At 46.3% G+C, this 15,313-nt stretch overlaps 1 protein-coding gene across 1 annotated transcript; it reads left to right on the top strand.

Moving 5' to 3' along the window:
* The first annotated feature begins 3,477 nt into the window (after nucleotides 1–3,477).
* TNF (tumor necrosis factor) lies at nucleotides 3,478–8,702 on the top strand. Its single transcript, XM_035098749.2, has 4 exons — nucleotides 3,478–4,000; nucleotides 5,258–5,288; nucleotides 6,247–6,312; nucleotides 7,275–8,702. Exons 1-4 carry the CDS (start codon nucleotides 3,818–3,820, stop codon nucleotides 7,697–7,699), a joined length of 705 nt encoding a protein of 234 aa, XP_034954640.1. The 5' UTR covers nucleotides 3,478–3,817; the 3' UTR covers nucleotides 7,700–8,702.
* The last annotated feature ends 6,611 nt before the right edge of the window (nucleotides 8,703–15,313 follow it).

Raw genomic sequence — 15,313 nt, 5'->3', positions numbered from 1 at the left:
CTTGATTCGTTCCGGAGGTCTGTTCTTAACCTGAAACTGTTCTTAACCTGAGGTACCACTTTAGCTAATGGGGCCTCCTGCTGCTGCCGCCACGGTGCGATTTCTGTTCTCATCCTGAGGTAAAGTTCTTTTTTTATAATAATAATTTTTATTAATTTTATTAATTTTTTATTTTATTAATTAATTAACTGAGGTAAAGTTCTTAACCTGAGGTACTACTTCCGGGTTAGCGGAGTCTGTAACCTGAGGCATTTGTAACCTGAAGCGTTTGTAACCCGAAGCGTTTGTAACCTGAGGTACCACTGTATTTATATTGTGGTGGCCTATTGGTTTTGCACAATGAATTTTATTCTGATGGTGATGGTGACAAACACTCTGTGTCACACTCACCAAGTCTCCTGATTCTGACATCCTGAGATGCAGGGAGTGGCCCTGGTGAGATAAGGGCAAGGCCTGCTAAATACCTCATCTGTGCACATACCATAAGTTTAAAGCGCGCGCGCACACACACACACACACTCCTGAGAACAGTAACGGTGGTATTGGAAAGGTGCTGTATGCTGCATAAACTTATTTCCATCCTTCCCATCTTCTGATTCAGGGCCATCTCAATACATTTTGGTGCCTGAGGAAAACCACAAAATGGCGCCCCCCCCTCCCTGCCAGGGAAGGAAGGGGTGAGTGAAGATCTACATCGGGGGTTTGCTGCCCCTGTGGATCGTGCCGCCTGAGGCAGTTGCCTTGCCTTGCCTCATGGGTGAGCTGGTCCTGTTCTGATTAGTCTGGGATTTCTCTTTGGGAGGGGGGTGTCCTGAAGAGAAACCGAAATGATGCATATAATAGGTAAAGAAAAGGTAAAGGTAAAGGACCCCTGGACAGTTAAGTCCAGTGAAAGGCGCCGATGGGGTTGTGGCACTCATCTCGCTTTCAGGCCGAGGGAGCCGGCGTTTGTCCACAGACAGCTATCCAGGTCATGTGGACAGCATGACTAAACCGCTTCTGGTGCAACGGGACACTGTGACGGAAACCAGAGCACATGGTACCTATTTATCTGCTTGCACTGGTGTGTTTTCAAACTGCTACGTTGGCACAAGCTGGACAGAGCAACGGGAGTTCACCCCTTCGTGGGGATTCGAACTGCTGACCTTCCGATCAGCAAGCCCAAGAGGCTCGGTGGTTTAGACCACACCGCCACCCACTCCCCTTAAATGCATATAATATACCCGTTCCAGACAGCCTTCAGACGTAGCCACTGATTCCAAAAAAGGCTTTTTGTGTTTTAAGGGCAGGTTCTGAACACTCTTCTGCTTTTATGCAGCAGTTAAAAGAAAAAGGGAAAAAGGTGAAGGATCCCTAGATGGTTAAGTCCAGTCGAAGGCGACTATGGAGTGCTGTTCAGAGAGAACTCGCTGTTCTTCATGCCTGCAGGTTTTGTGCAATGGATATTGGAGAATTTTGATGAAAACAGGAGAAGGAGCAGAAATTGGAGTTTGCTTATTCACATCAGAACTGGAATGGAAATCAGTCCAGCAAATACGATCAATACTCCTTGTTTTTGTTGCTTTCAGTCAGCAAACAATACATAATTGATTGTAACCCCACCCCTTTTTTCAATGTATTTGCACTGAAATGAATTGAGTTGGAATAACATCACAGCAACATACTTTATGTAAATGATATAAATTACTCAAATTTCCTAATTGTGTCACAGTGGACAGTGTGACGAATAACATAGGTTTGGGCAGAAAGCGAACTGCAGGGGAACAGAAACAGCACTGCAACAAACACAGGGCGGAAGGGAAAGCAATGCCTTCTTACGTCCGTAGCATCTGCAAAATGTCATCCTCATCATAATGGCATCCCATAGTCCCCTCCCCACCATTTAATCCAGATTTAATGTTTCTGCAGGTTTTGTTTTTTTACATAGGAGTTTGATGAAGTGCTGTGTGGATGCTGGGCAAAACCCGCATGAACGGAGAGCACCATGTGCACAATAATTTGCCAGGTTGAAGTGCCTCTAATAAAAAGCAATATATATATATATCTGCCTTGCATCAGAACTAAGTTCAGAGCAGTTTGCGAGGATAAAAAGAAGAAGACAAAATCACAAGGATGAGACCAGCAGATTAAACAAAACACCAATGTTGGTGTCAGGCAAGGATTCAGGTGAGTGGGGGGTGGTATCTGTAAACAGGGTAGCACGGTTGTTAGCCCCATAGCAGTCTCTAGGTATCACCTGAATGAAGACATATGGCCACCACCTTGCTGAAGCTAAGCAGGTCTGGGGGTGGTCAGGGTCTGGATGGGGACCTCCAGGCAGAGGGCCTTGAGCTCCATAATGGAAGAATTTGAGGAGGTGAAAATTAGTAAGCAAACAAATGAATACATAAAACAAAAACAAGCATCTGTACGGTGCTGGCGTATTGCCTTCATCCAATGTATGGCTTGCAGCAGGGGTTTCAACCTGAATAAATTGAGGTGGCCCAGGTAAGCCCCATAATTCATCACATGATGCTGCGCATACACGCCATTTGAATGGCAATGCCCATCAACTTTCAGGGAGGGGGCCCCCCTCAAATATTTTGTGGGGGAGTCTGAAGGGACCTCGGCCCCTAGGAGTTGGCTCCTATGGCTTGCAGCACCTTTTAAACCTGGGAAATGTCAGATGGAGGGGGAGAGATGACTCAGTGCCCTGCCCAACCGGGCTTCTTCCTTTTAAAGGCATGAGATCTGATCTCAGGCCTCATGTGCTACGTTCCACCCCCGCCCCTGGAAGTTTGGGGGCTCATGACCTAGGAGAGGGCATTCTCTGTGGCAGCCCCTAAGCTGTGGAATCCCCTCCCCGCAGAGGGGATTTTTGCAAAATGCTGAAGACCCACCTCTTTGCCCCTGGCCTTGTTTTAAGCAATAATCACAATACTGATTTAATAATAATAATAATAATAATAATAATAATAATAATAATAATAAATTGCAACCTGCCCTGGGGCCTTGTGGTGAAGGGTGGGTAAGAAATACAGTGGCCGCTAACACCATTCTCTCAATGGTACGGCAAAACAGTTTGCTCCTTGAACATGGGAATCTGCTAAACACCAAGTCAAGCTGTTGTCTCTCTAAGAGTACTGCCTATCCTGGCTGGAAGAGTGTGTGTGTGTGTGTGTGTGTGTGTGTGTGTGTGTGTGTGTGTAGGGCTCCTACCCTTCACTCGAAGTCACCAGCGCCAACACCACGCTGCCACAGAGAGCCTCTTTTGGGGGATGCCCCGCAAGCAGCAAGCTTTCTATTACCAGTTTCCTCTTTCTGTTACAGCTTTTTTCCTCTTCCTCTTGGAAGCCTCGCTCTGTGGGAGGGCGGGGAAGTTTGAATGGCTGTCCCCGAAAGAGTTTAAAAGGCAGAGCCAGCAGCAGCCCTGAAGCACTCGCTCTCCTCTCGAACAAGCTGCAGAGGAAGTAAAGGAGGGTAACTTAAAGGAGGCAGGCACAGAGAGAGGAACCAGCACCCTTTCACAAAGCGAACTCAAGCCACAGAAGAGCAGGAGCGCAACGCACACCTGCGGAAACTTTTTTTTTAAGCTGGCAGAATCCTCCCAACGGGTGTAGCTTTTGGCAAAAGTCCACTCCGCTCCGCTTGAATCAGCTGCTTTTGCCTCTTTTGATCTAAACTCGTGGCTGAAATCCGCCTGGCGGAAAGATTTGCCCGTCGCTTTCCACCTGTTGATTTTGAACCCTCCCTGGATCCTTCCACCTCGTGCCAAGCGACGGAGACGGCGGCGGCGGCGGCAGCAGCGCATCTCTTGGCCGAAACGCACCAGCCAGCTATGAGCTCCGAGCATTTGGTGTACGACGTGGAGAAAGGGAGCAACGTGGTCGTGGTGCGCGAGAAGCCGCAGAAAGAAAGCCGCTGGAAATGCCTCAGCATCTGTTCCCTCCTGCTGCTGCTCGGCGCCACGTTCGTCTTTGCGCTTTTGCAATTTGGCGCTTTCAAGCAGTCTGAATCCCAGGTAAGGAACATTCCTATCTCTCTCTTTCTGTGTGTGTGTGTCTCTCTGTGTGTGTGCGGGAGAGGTAGAAAGAGATCAGGGGTTGGTCTTCATTAGTAAAGATTCGCTGGGTTTGAATGAAATTTGCAAAGACGTTCTAAATCCTCCGTCCCTGAATGATGAAAAGGGGAGATACCAATGGACTGAAATAAATGAATGGAAAAATAAAATAAATAGCTCTGTCTGAGTTGTTGGCAATCACCACCACCATCAATGAGTTCACGCTAGTTTAATTTGAGTTGGTCCCCCCTCCCCAACAAGCCCATTGATGGGTGCTGAAATATTTAGGGACTTTTTCAAGAACCAAGACACACACTAATTTCAAGTAGGTAGCCATGTTGGTCTGCCGTAGTCGAAACAAAATAAAAATTTTTCTTCCAATAGCACCTTAGAGACCAACTAAGTTTGTCATTGGTATGAGCTTTCATGTGCATGCACACTTCTTCAGATACACTGAGACAGAAGTCACCAGACCCTGAATGCGTCGTTGATTTGGAGCGCTGTTGAGCCTAGGGCTTGCTGATCAGAAGGTCGGCGGTTCGAATCCCTGTGACGGGGTGAGCTCCCGTTGCTTGGTCCCAGCTCCTGCCAACCTAGCAGTTCGAAAGCACGTCAAAATGCAAGTAGATAAATAGGAACCGCTACAGCGGGAAGGTAAACGGCGTTTCCATGTGCTGCTCTGGTTTGCCAGAAGCGGCTTTGTCATGCTGGCCACATGACCTGGAAGCTATACGCCGGCTCCCTCGGCCAATAATGCGAGATGAGCGCGCAACCCCAGAGTCGGTCACGACTGGACCTAATGGTCAGGGGTCCCTTTACCTTTGCCTTATAAAAGCTTTTAAAATTAAGGGCTTTTAAAATTAAGGATCCCACGGCGAATTAAAAATAATAATAACCAAGATTGTGATATTTGAATTTTTTAGAAAAGATTCACAAGGTTACAATTGGTGATCTACTTGAACTCAGCCCACCATCACCTCTGGGACATATCACAAAAAATGTGCCTGTTGCGCCTCTGCAGGGTAGTTAATGTGCAATTAGCTCCCCTCCCCCCTATAGTTCTGCCTATTTGGAAAGCTGTGTTACTCTTACACCCCAAACATGCCTCCAACATATTGGACATTCCTAGCTCTGGCTCATTTTGCACTATCACTATATTGTTCATTGTTGTTGCTACAAATGTATTTACCCCATTCTCCCATTTCTTTCTTTGTTCAGGACTCTAAGGAAAACGGAAGCCCATTTTCTGGTAAGTTCTTCCTAGCAGCAAATTTTTATTCTTAAGAGAAACCTCCCCATTCTGTCAGGGCAATGGGTTTTGGGGTGCAAGGACTTTGGCTCAGTTCTGAGGCTACGTACACACCACACTTTTAAAGCACATGGCTTCCCCCCACCCCACCCTGAAGGATCCAGGGGAATGTAGTTTACTCTTAAAAAGCTACAACCCCTGCCCCCCTTAACAAACTACAGTTCCCAGGATTCTTAGGAGGGTGTCATGTGCTTTCAACGTATGCTGTGTACAGCAGCCTCTCTGATTCTCAAAACCAATGTCCACATTCAGTAACTGCTCAGAGGCACCATGTGCTTAGCGTGTGCCTTTTGCACCGTGTTACACTTGCTGGAAGGGGACGAGGGTGGCGCTGTGGTCTAAACCACAGAGCCTAGGGCTTGCCGATCAGAAGGTCGGCAGTTCGAATCCCTGTGACGGGGTGAGCTCCTGTTGTTCGGTCCCAGCTCCTGCCTACCTAGCAGTCAAAGCATGTCAAAAGTGCAAGTAGATAAACAGGTACCGCTCTGGCGGGAAGGTAAATGGTGTTTCCATGCGCTGGTTATCCAGAAGTGGCTTAGTCATGCTGGCCACATGACTGCGGACAAACATCGGCTCCCTCGGCCTATAGAGCAAGATGAGCGCGCAACACCAGAGTCATCCGCGACTGGACCTAAGGGTCAGGGGTACCTTTACCTTTACCTTTACGCTTGCTGGATCCTGGGGTTGTAGTCAAATGTGCATTAGATCCCACAAGCCTGAGGTCCCCCGGGCTAGACCATCAGTACTGCAGGGCCTACAGGCGATTTTAAAATGCTGGTTCTCCAGCCAACTGAAAATGCTGCAGTAGCAGGTTAACCAAGCCCCGTGTGGGATCCTTAAAGGAAGTAAGTTGAGAAGATGCACTGTCTGACCACCTGTCCTCTTTTTGTCTTTGCAGGAGGGTTGCCCCCCACAATGAAAGTGCAAGCCTTGATGTCCCGGAAACCAGCTGCCCATGCCCTAGGTGAGAGGGATTTTCTAAACAAATGATCACAGAGTTGTTGAGCATATAAAGTGCTTTAAAATATTAGCCCAGTTGGGTTAGGACAGGCATCCCCAAATTTCGGCCCTCCAGATGTTTTGGACTACAATTCCCATCTTCCCCAACCACTGGTCCTGTTAGCTAGGGATCATGGGAGTTGTAGGCCAAAACATCTGGAGGGCCGCAGTTTGGGGATGCCTGAGTTAGGATAACAGATGATGGCTGGTCGAAACTTAGCCATTGAACTTCCATTTGAATCTGGGTTCCCCACAGCCTGACTCATCATTCAATCCAGGTCTCCTGCAAAATCCAGCACTGAAACATACCCACCAAACAGGGACACCCTATTCCATACCCTCCTACATTTCTCTGCTGAAAATAGGGAAGTCCTACCATACCATCCAACATTTCTCCAATGAAAATCCAGGGCTTTATTTTCAGTCAGTTCTGGTAGCTCTCAGGTGGGCGCCATTGTCATATTAAGAGGACAAAGGAGGGGTTTGTGGTGAGTTCTGGCACTTCTTTTCTAGAAAAATAGCACTGGGGATGTCCTAAGGAAAAGCGGGACGTTCCAGGATCAAATCAGAAATTGGAACGGCTTCTGTAAATCCAGGACTGTCCCTGGAAAATAGGGACACTTAGCATTCCGTTAAGCCTCTCTGAGACAAATATGCTTGGCCTTTCTCCCATGTAGTTGCTGCCAGAGTTTGGTGGGGCCACACACACACACACAGAGAGAGAGGGGGGGGAGGTTAATGTGGTTTTGCCCAATGGCCTGCCAAAGCAAGGATTGGCCTTGCACTCTCCGCTGCACCAAAGCGCTAGGTCAAACCAAAGTTGCCCTCAGTGAACCAACACCTAAACTTTGTAGGCCGAAGCTAGGTTTGACCTAGCACATGTTGACAAACCTTTGATGCTGACTGGTTTTCCCCTTCCCTCTGCAGCTTCCCGAGCCCATGGCCAGAAATTGGTCTGGACCACAGATGTGGCACCCTCCATACTTGAGAACGGCATGCAGCTGGACAAAAACTCCCTCGTGGTGCCTTCGACCGGACTCTATTTCGTCTACTCTCAGGTCATGTTCCATAGCGACACCTGCCCGGAATCCCCATTGCTGCTCAGCCACACCATCTTGTGGTTTTCCTCGCAGTTCAACAAGGACGTGGAATTGCTGAAGTCCATCAAGTCCGCTTGTGAGGGCGGAAGAAGCGCCCAGGGCCACAAGCGTTTGTGGTTTGAATCCATTTACCAGGGGGCTGTCTTTAGGTTGAACAAAGGGGACCGCCTGCAGTCCAAAACCGAATCTCCTCAGTATCTGGACTTCGCCCAACAGGGGCAGATATATTTTGGGATCGTTGCCATGGAGTAAAAAAGTAAGAAAAAAAGACTCTCCTTCTGTGCCATAGTTACAACTCGCTTGTTCCTCCTTCTCCAGCCTCTGCCATTCAAAATACAAATTTGAGGATGAGAAACAAGAGACTGAACTCTGAATTGGCACCCCAGTGAAGGAGGTTACTTCTGCTCTGGGAAGATAGGACACAGTATTACTTGTTGTTGTTGTTGTCTATTTTTAATCAATCCTATTTATTTATTTTTATTTATGTATTTATTTATATAGCCAGTGGGCGTGTGGTTGGAAGTATGAAAGGATCTGGGATGCTTGCTTCTTTTGTCACACCAATTCAGAAGAAAATATGAAATATAGATAATTCAGTAGAAACAAGGGTGTGGGTTTGTGATTGTGCGCTTGTGTGTGTGTGTGTGCGTGAGAGAGAGAGAGAGAGAGAGAGAGAAGAGAGAGAGAGAGAGAGAGAGAGAGAGAGAGAGAGAGAGAGAGAGAGAGAGAGAGAGAGAGAGGTGGTTCTGTGAGCTGTAAGTGAATACCTTAAATAAGGGGAATTGTGCTTCTTTGAACCCAGCTCCAGAAACTCGGACCAGCTGTATATATATACTATGTATATCTGTTAATAATTGAATATACCTGTGTAATTATGTATGTTACATGGACTGCTCCTGAATTTTGGGGGAGGATGGCCCTGCGGGCAATGTCCTCTCTTTGTTGGTAATATTTACATCGAAGATGTAATCTGACACCAGAGTATCTGGGCTGTTATGATTTTGCTCACTCTTGTGGCACATAGCGTATTTCATGTTGAAATCCTGCACGTGTTGCCACAAAAGTGGTGATTTCAAAAGGAAAAGAATACCTTGTGACTTGATTGTTTAAAAAACAATGTTGTTTATTTATTTATTTATTTATTTATTTATGCGGATATTTATTTTGCTGTAGTCTCCTTTTTTGCACATTGCGGAGAAACTGCAACTGTTATTATAAGTTGGTTGTGTAATCTTTAAATGAGTCCAAGAAATAAAACTGAGATACTATTTAATTTTAAAAAACCACAACCCACCCTTTTTGACTCCTTGAAATGAATGAACGGATTGATTCTGAGCTGGAGCAACAGCAAAACACACATTTCATGAACATAAATAGATTTAACATAAAAAGTATGAAATGAATATTGCAAAACACCAGCAACAAAACATCAGTTATTCAGCCTACTGTCTACTTCAATGATGGAGAATCCATGAACCTCCAGGTATTTTGGACACCCATCAGCCCCAGTCAGCATGACCAATGGTTAGGTCTGATAGAAGTTTAAGCCAACAACAGTGCCATAGCTACCTGTAACTGAGTATGGAGTAAACCATATATTGTGCACCCTATCACTACTGATATCTACTTAAATTAGGATAAGGAGTTGGTGGCGCTGTGGTCTAAACCACTGAGCCTCTTGGGCTTGCTGATCAGAAGGTTGGCGGTTCAAATCCCCGTGACAGGGTGAGCTCCCGTTGCTCTGTCCCAGCTCCTGCCAACCTAGCAGTTTGAAAGCACACAAGTGCAAGTAGATACATAGGTATCACTGTGGCGGGAAGATAAATGGCGTTTCCATGCACTCTGGTTTCTGTCACAGTGTCCTGTTGCACCAAAAGCGATTTAGTAATGCTGGCCACATGACCCGTAAAGCTGTCTGTGGACAAACGCCGGCTCCCTCGACCTGAAAAGCGAGATGAGTGCCGCCTTTGACGGCCCCATAGTCGCCTTTGACTGGACTTAACCGTCCGGGGGTCCTTTACCTTTTTAAATTCGCTGTTACTCTGCCTGCGCTCAAGCTCACACCTCCTAGCAATAACAAAGCCAACTTGGCACATAGCTGGGCCTGATGATGACCAGATGGATGACAAGTTCTTCAGCCATGTAACTGCTAGGTTGGCAGGAGCTGGGACCGAGCAATAGGCGCTCACCCTGTCGTGGGGATTCGAACCGCCGGCCTTCTGATCAGCAAGCCCTAGGCTCTGTGGTTTAGACCACAGCGCCACCCACGACCCATCCCCTCACCTTATTTATTACAAAAATTGGGGGGAGGGAACCTGGCTCCCCACCCAATCTTCTGAGATTGTTTCAGGCATTCACATCTCTAGCCAAAGTTTTGAGTTAAAGCCTTTGGGGATTATAATATCTGACAACGGTTTCATGAAGGCAAGCTAGATAGGTCAAATTAAACTGAGGCTCCAATAAACACCCCACCGTCACAAAATCGCATTAATGCAATTTATTAAGGTAAAGGGACCCCCGACCATTAGGTCCAGTCATGACCGACTCTGGGGTTGCGGCGCTCATCTCATGTTATTGGCCGAGGGAACCGGCGTACAGCTTCCAGGTCATGTGGCAAGCATGACAAAGCCGCTTCTGGCGAACCAGAGCAGCACACGGAAACGCCGTTTACCTTCCCATTTGGAGTGGTACCTATTTATCTACTTGCACTTTGACGTGCTTTCGAACTGCTAGGTTGGCAGGAGCTGGGACTGAGCAACAGGAGCTCACCCCGTCGTGGGGATTTCGAACCGCCGACCTTCTGATCGGCAAGCCCTAGGCTCAGTGGTTTAACCCACAGTGCCTGTTCTGGGTCCCCAAGCTAAGTTAGCTTTTCCAAGCCATCCCACTAGAGATGAAAAAACAGCAATTGGAACAATGGAATGGTGAGATAAGACGATGGATATTCAGAAGTAAAAAATCAAGGACACAAAAGAGGTTTGTGTATAACCACAAATCAGAATTAGGGTGGGGCCTCCCCAACATTTATAATTACTATGAAGCCGTCCAATTAAAAACTTTACTAGAAATTGGAGCAAAAAATAAACAAAAGTGGATCAGATTTGAGGATGAGGCCAACAACGGTGCAGGAAGATTTGGAATCTTCACAAATAATGTAAAGGAAGATCTGAAATCTGCAATAGGACCCAGGAAATTGGCATTAGGCATATGGAGGAGATGGCAACCTATATGGTTAAAAAGGATCTCACTGTGGGCACCCTTAGAAAGCATATACGAGGCAATAGATGACCCCAAATGGTGGAAAATTCTTATGCTAAGGCAGGCATCCCCAAACTTCGGCCCTCCAGATGTTTTGGACTACAAGTCCCATCTTCCCCAACCACTGGTCCTGTTAGCTAGGGATCATGGGAGTTGCAGGCCAAAACATCTGGAGGGCCGCAGTTTGGGGATGCCTGTGCTAAGGGATATCACATAGTCCAAGATATGTATAGAGGAGAGTCCTTAAAGTCATTGCAGGAAGTAACAGAGAACATAGGTAACCAATACTGGTTAAAAATTGGAGGGTTATATAATAAAATTCTTAAAGCCCAAGAGATAGGAAATATGAGATTAGAAGAGCCAATAGAGGAACTATATAAACAAATGGAAAAAACTAAACAAGGAATGATAGGTAAAATCTATAAGAGGATGATTACAAATAAAGAACTGACAACCCAACTTATTCAAAAGATATGGAGTAAGGAAGAACAAATTAGCGAATCAAAGCTTGAAAGGATAATGAAAGGAATAGATGAGATTAAAGTAAGCAAATTTAGGGAGCTCGAACTAAAATTCTTTCTAAATGGTATAGAACTCCGGCCCAGCTAGCTAATATGATACCAGGATTGAACCCTAACTGCTGGCACTGTGAACAAGCCAAGGGATGGTTCTCCCATATGTATTGGGAATGCCCAGAGGTAGGGGGATTTTGGAATAAAATCCTTAAGGTTATTAATGAAGTTTTTAAAGTGAAGCTACCTATAGACTTCAATCTTATGACAATGGGTATACTAGGAAACACGGCCATAGAGAAAGGTGACCAGCATACCTTCAAAGCAATGATACTAGCAGGAAAGGCAACAATAGCTTTAGGTTGGAAAGATAGAGAAAAATGGACAGTAGAGGTCTGGACTAATCATCTGTTTGAATTTATTCAGTCAGACATCGTGGCAGTAATGTCACAGGAAATAACATGGAAGGCCAAGTCTACTGTGATAAGGACCAGATGGAACTCCTATCTTCAATGGATAACAACTACAGTACTGGACCAGAAGACATTCAGTGGAAATTAAAGACACTGTGCCCGTGGCTGAGGACAACTGTTCGAACCCTTCCAATGGATTATGGGTGGGGGAGGGGGTGGGAAGGGAAAGGAAAAATGGTACGGGAAATTAAAAATTGGAAGGAGAGAATATAATGTATGTAAAAATTCTCATACTTCAATAAAAATCTTTTTAAAAAAAACAAAAAACCACAGTGCCACCCGCGTCCTTAGTAATGCAATTTATTATGACATGATAAATATGAGCTAAGCGGCATGGTGTAGAATACAACATAGCCCTAAGGTGAATTGTTCTTAAATATGTTGCAAGTGGCTTGGAAGTGTGCAACAAGCAGCTAACAAATCTAATTGATGGGGGTGGTGATGGCGAGACTTATGTCTAGGAATGGAAGTAGACAGCCAGCAACTCCTGCCTTGCCCTGGGTTCGTCCCAGTCATAGAATCATGGAATCATAGAATTGTAGAGTGCAGCTTCTGTGTTAGTCATCTCACTTTCCATTTTGGCTGAAACAAATGGATTGCTCTTGGGTGGCACATAAATGCTGAAATGAAATGAAAGTCTATCTATCCACATCTCATTTAGCAGAACCGATCCCTTTTAAGATCATTCTGACTAGGGAATGGTGTACCCGTTTTCTTTAAATTGCATTTAGTTAAGAGCGTTCAATATCTCGCATTTCAGGTTCTGAGCTCTTGCTGGGCGGATCCTTGATGCTCTGCCTGAATCACTCGTGATGCTCAGTGGGAAATTTTGCCGCCCATGGATTTCTCACTGTGGGAATTTCCTGAAGTTTTGGTTGCTGTTTGAAGACCAGAAAAGCTCTCAAAAACCAAAACCAGGAGGCATGCAAGTACCCATTTCCTTTTCTGAAGGCTCGAGTTCTGATTTCCCCAATTTATGATAAATATAGACCTTGCAGAGAAGTGAGCTTCCATTTTTTCCCTGCAAATCTTTGCATTCTAAGGCTGACTTAGAAGCATCGGCAGAAGAAGCACACTGCTCGTGCATATTGCATATCTTTTCATTTGTGCTTTTGGGCCCCAAGCCGCATTTAACTGTATCAAACTCATGGCTTCCAGTTACAGATAAACAAATCTTTCAGTTTCAGTTTCACATTACTGTATTATTATTTTCAGTTTTAAATTTAATTCTCCACATTTCTGCAGCAATTTGCATTAAAAAAACACCTCGTGCAAATTTGTCATCATTTTAGTGTGAATTTCGTCTAATAAAGTCATCCAAACATGCAGATTTATAAGGAATTTCCCCCATTATGCATAGTTGAATACTAATGTGGGCACACTTTCTCCGAGGATAGGCATGCTTGCACACATCGTACGGCTGGAGAACTGCTTTGCAAAATTCAGAGACATGTGGATGTTTGAAGGCTAGCTGCGTTTCGGATCGCGTCTTGGTTTGAGAAGTATGATTTAGGTACAGTAGTTTCTTAAAAGCCAAACAAAAGAGAATCCAACTTCTCAATTCCTACACCCAGCAGGGATGCTCAGCCAAAAAGGCATCTACCCTGTTCATGCTCCAGCACCGGGGGGCATGGCACTCCACCTGCAGGGGCGTGGCGCCCAGCATGGGGGGGGCACTACTGCCCTTCTTCCTCCGCCAGTGACCCTGTTAGAAGTTGTCTCATCCTAAACCAGGTCGTTCATCCGTCTAGGAACATAGGACGATGCCAGTGTGGTGTAGTGGTTAAGAGCAGTAGACTCATAATCTGGTGAACCGGGTTTGCTTCCCCACTCCTCCACATGCAGCTGCTGGGTGACTTTGGGCTAGTCAGACTTCTTTGAAGTCTCTCAGCCCCACTCACCTCACAGAGTGTTTGTTGTGGGGGAGGAAGGGAAAGGAGAATGTTAGCTGCTTTGAGACTCCCTAGGGTAGTGGTAAAGCAGGATATCAAATCCAAACTCCTCCTCCTCCTTCTCCTCCTCCTCCTCTTCGTCAGTCCATTGGTCCATCTAGCTCAGTACTGTTTACACCAGAGGAAGCCAACACCAGCCCAATATATTTTGGCACCTGAGGTGAACCACAAAATGGCTTCTCCCCAAGGAAGAAGAGGTAAGTGAAGATCCACATTGGGAACAAGGGGTGGGGTGGGGGAGAATCAAATCAACCTTTCTCGGTGGTTGAAGTGGGACGCAAAGGCTGTCACAAGAGCGGGGGAGGGGGGCTCCCTGTGAATCACGCTGGAGGGTGCAGAGCCCAGGGAACCCTAAAAGGCAGCACCCCACTATTTCCTCCCTAGAGGGGGGAGGAGATCAGCAGTGTCTCCTATTCACCCAGAAGCTGCTGTAGAAGTGGCCTTGGGACAAGGAGTGCTGAGGTGGTGGAAGATCCGGCCTTCAAGAAGATGGCCTCAACTGTCGCTGCCGTAGCAGCAGTGGGTCAGGCATTCCTTGGAGGCTGTATCTGCCTCTGTGAATTCTGCCGCCTGAGGCAGAAAGATTCTTAGCCTATGAGGAACATTGTAATGGGACTTTTGTGTGCAAATGCAAACTTGCAGCTGCTTCAGCTTCACGCACAAAATATAGCTCTCAGTATGTTTCCGAGCACAATTCAACATGTTGGTGCTGACCTTTAAAGCCCTAAATGGCCTAAGCCCAGTATACCTGAAGGAGCGTCTCCACCCCATCATTCAGCCCAGACACTGAGGTCCAGCGCTGAGGGCCTTCTGGCGGTTCCCTCACTGTGAGAAGCAAAGCTACAGAGAACCAGGCAGAGGGCCTTCTCGGTAGTGGCACCCGCCCTGTGGAACGCCCTTCCATCAGAGGTCAGAGAGATAAACAACTACCAGACATTTAGAAAATACCTAAAGGCAGCCCTGTTTAGGGAAGTTTTTAAATCTGTGATATTTTAATGTATTTTAAATCTTTGTTGGAAGCCACCCAGAGTGGCTGGGGAAACCCAGCCAGATGGGCGGGATACAAATAAATTGTTGTTGTTGTTTGGTCGTTTAGTCATGTCCGACTCTTCATGCCCCCATGGACCAGAGCACGCCTATTATGGCTTCTGCACGCAGATTCGTTTTGCTAGGCTGGGCTCTCTGCATAACATTTGCTCCATTCCATCCTCTCCCAGTGGGGGAGCTGTACAAACCCACATCCTGCCCCTTCCTACACAGGAGGTATGAAAAGATGGTTGTGAGCGCCTCTCTTGCATTCCCATTGTCCCTTGTATGGGGTGAAATTTGCTTCACCTTCCCAAGGAAAGCTGCCTTCAGGCGAAAAGATTCACTGGAAGATTCCCCACCACACACACACACACACACACACACACACACACACACACACACAGCTTGCAGGAAATATTTGGTATCATGTTTCCTGATGGGAGGGGAAGAAACTGTGAATTTGAAGCCCGTTCCAAAGGCAGCACAAGAGCTTGCAATGCCTGAGGCAAAACCAACTAGAAACCAACTCGTACTTTCCTTACCCTTTGAAGGTCATTCACAATCTGGCTGCGCTAAGCTGCTTTTGACCTGGTTACCAGAGGGCATAAGAAACTACTTTCTCATACCAGGTCAGGTTTGGTT

Source organism: Zootoca vivipara, chromosome 2 (assembly GCF_963506605.1).
Source record: "Zootoca vivipara chromosome 2, rZooViv1.1, whole genome shotgun sequence".
Classification (NCBI taxonomy): Eukaryota; Metazoa; Chordata; class Lepidosauria; order Squamata; family Lacertidae; genus Zootoca; species Zootoca vivipara.
The sequence above is the reverse complement of the archived record's forward strand: the minus strand, read 5'-3'. Positions and strand labels throughout refer to the sequence as shown.

Excerpts from the sequence above, each read along its gene's own strand:
- TNF (XM_035098749.2), top strand. The coding sequence starts at position 3,818 with ATGAGCTCCGAGCATTTGGTGTACGACGTGGAGAAAGGGAGCAACGTG. Across the intron at positions 4,001-5,257 it reads TCAAGCAGTCTGAATCCCAG|GACTCTAAGGAAAACGGAAG; the intron begins GTAAGGAACATT and ends TTCTTTGTTCAG. Across the intron at positions 5,289-6,246 it reads AAACGGAAGCCCATTTTCTG|GAGGGTTGCCCCCCACAATG; the intron begins GTAAGTTCTTCC and ends TTGTCTTTGCAG.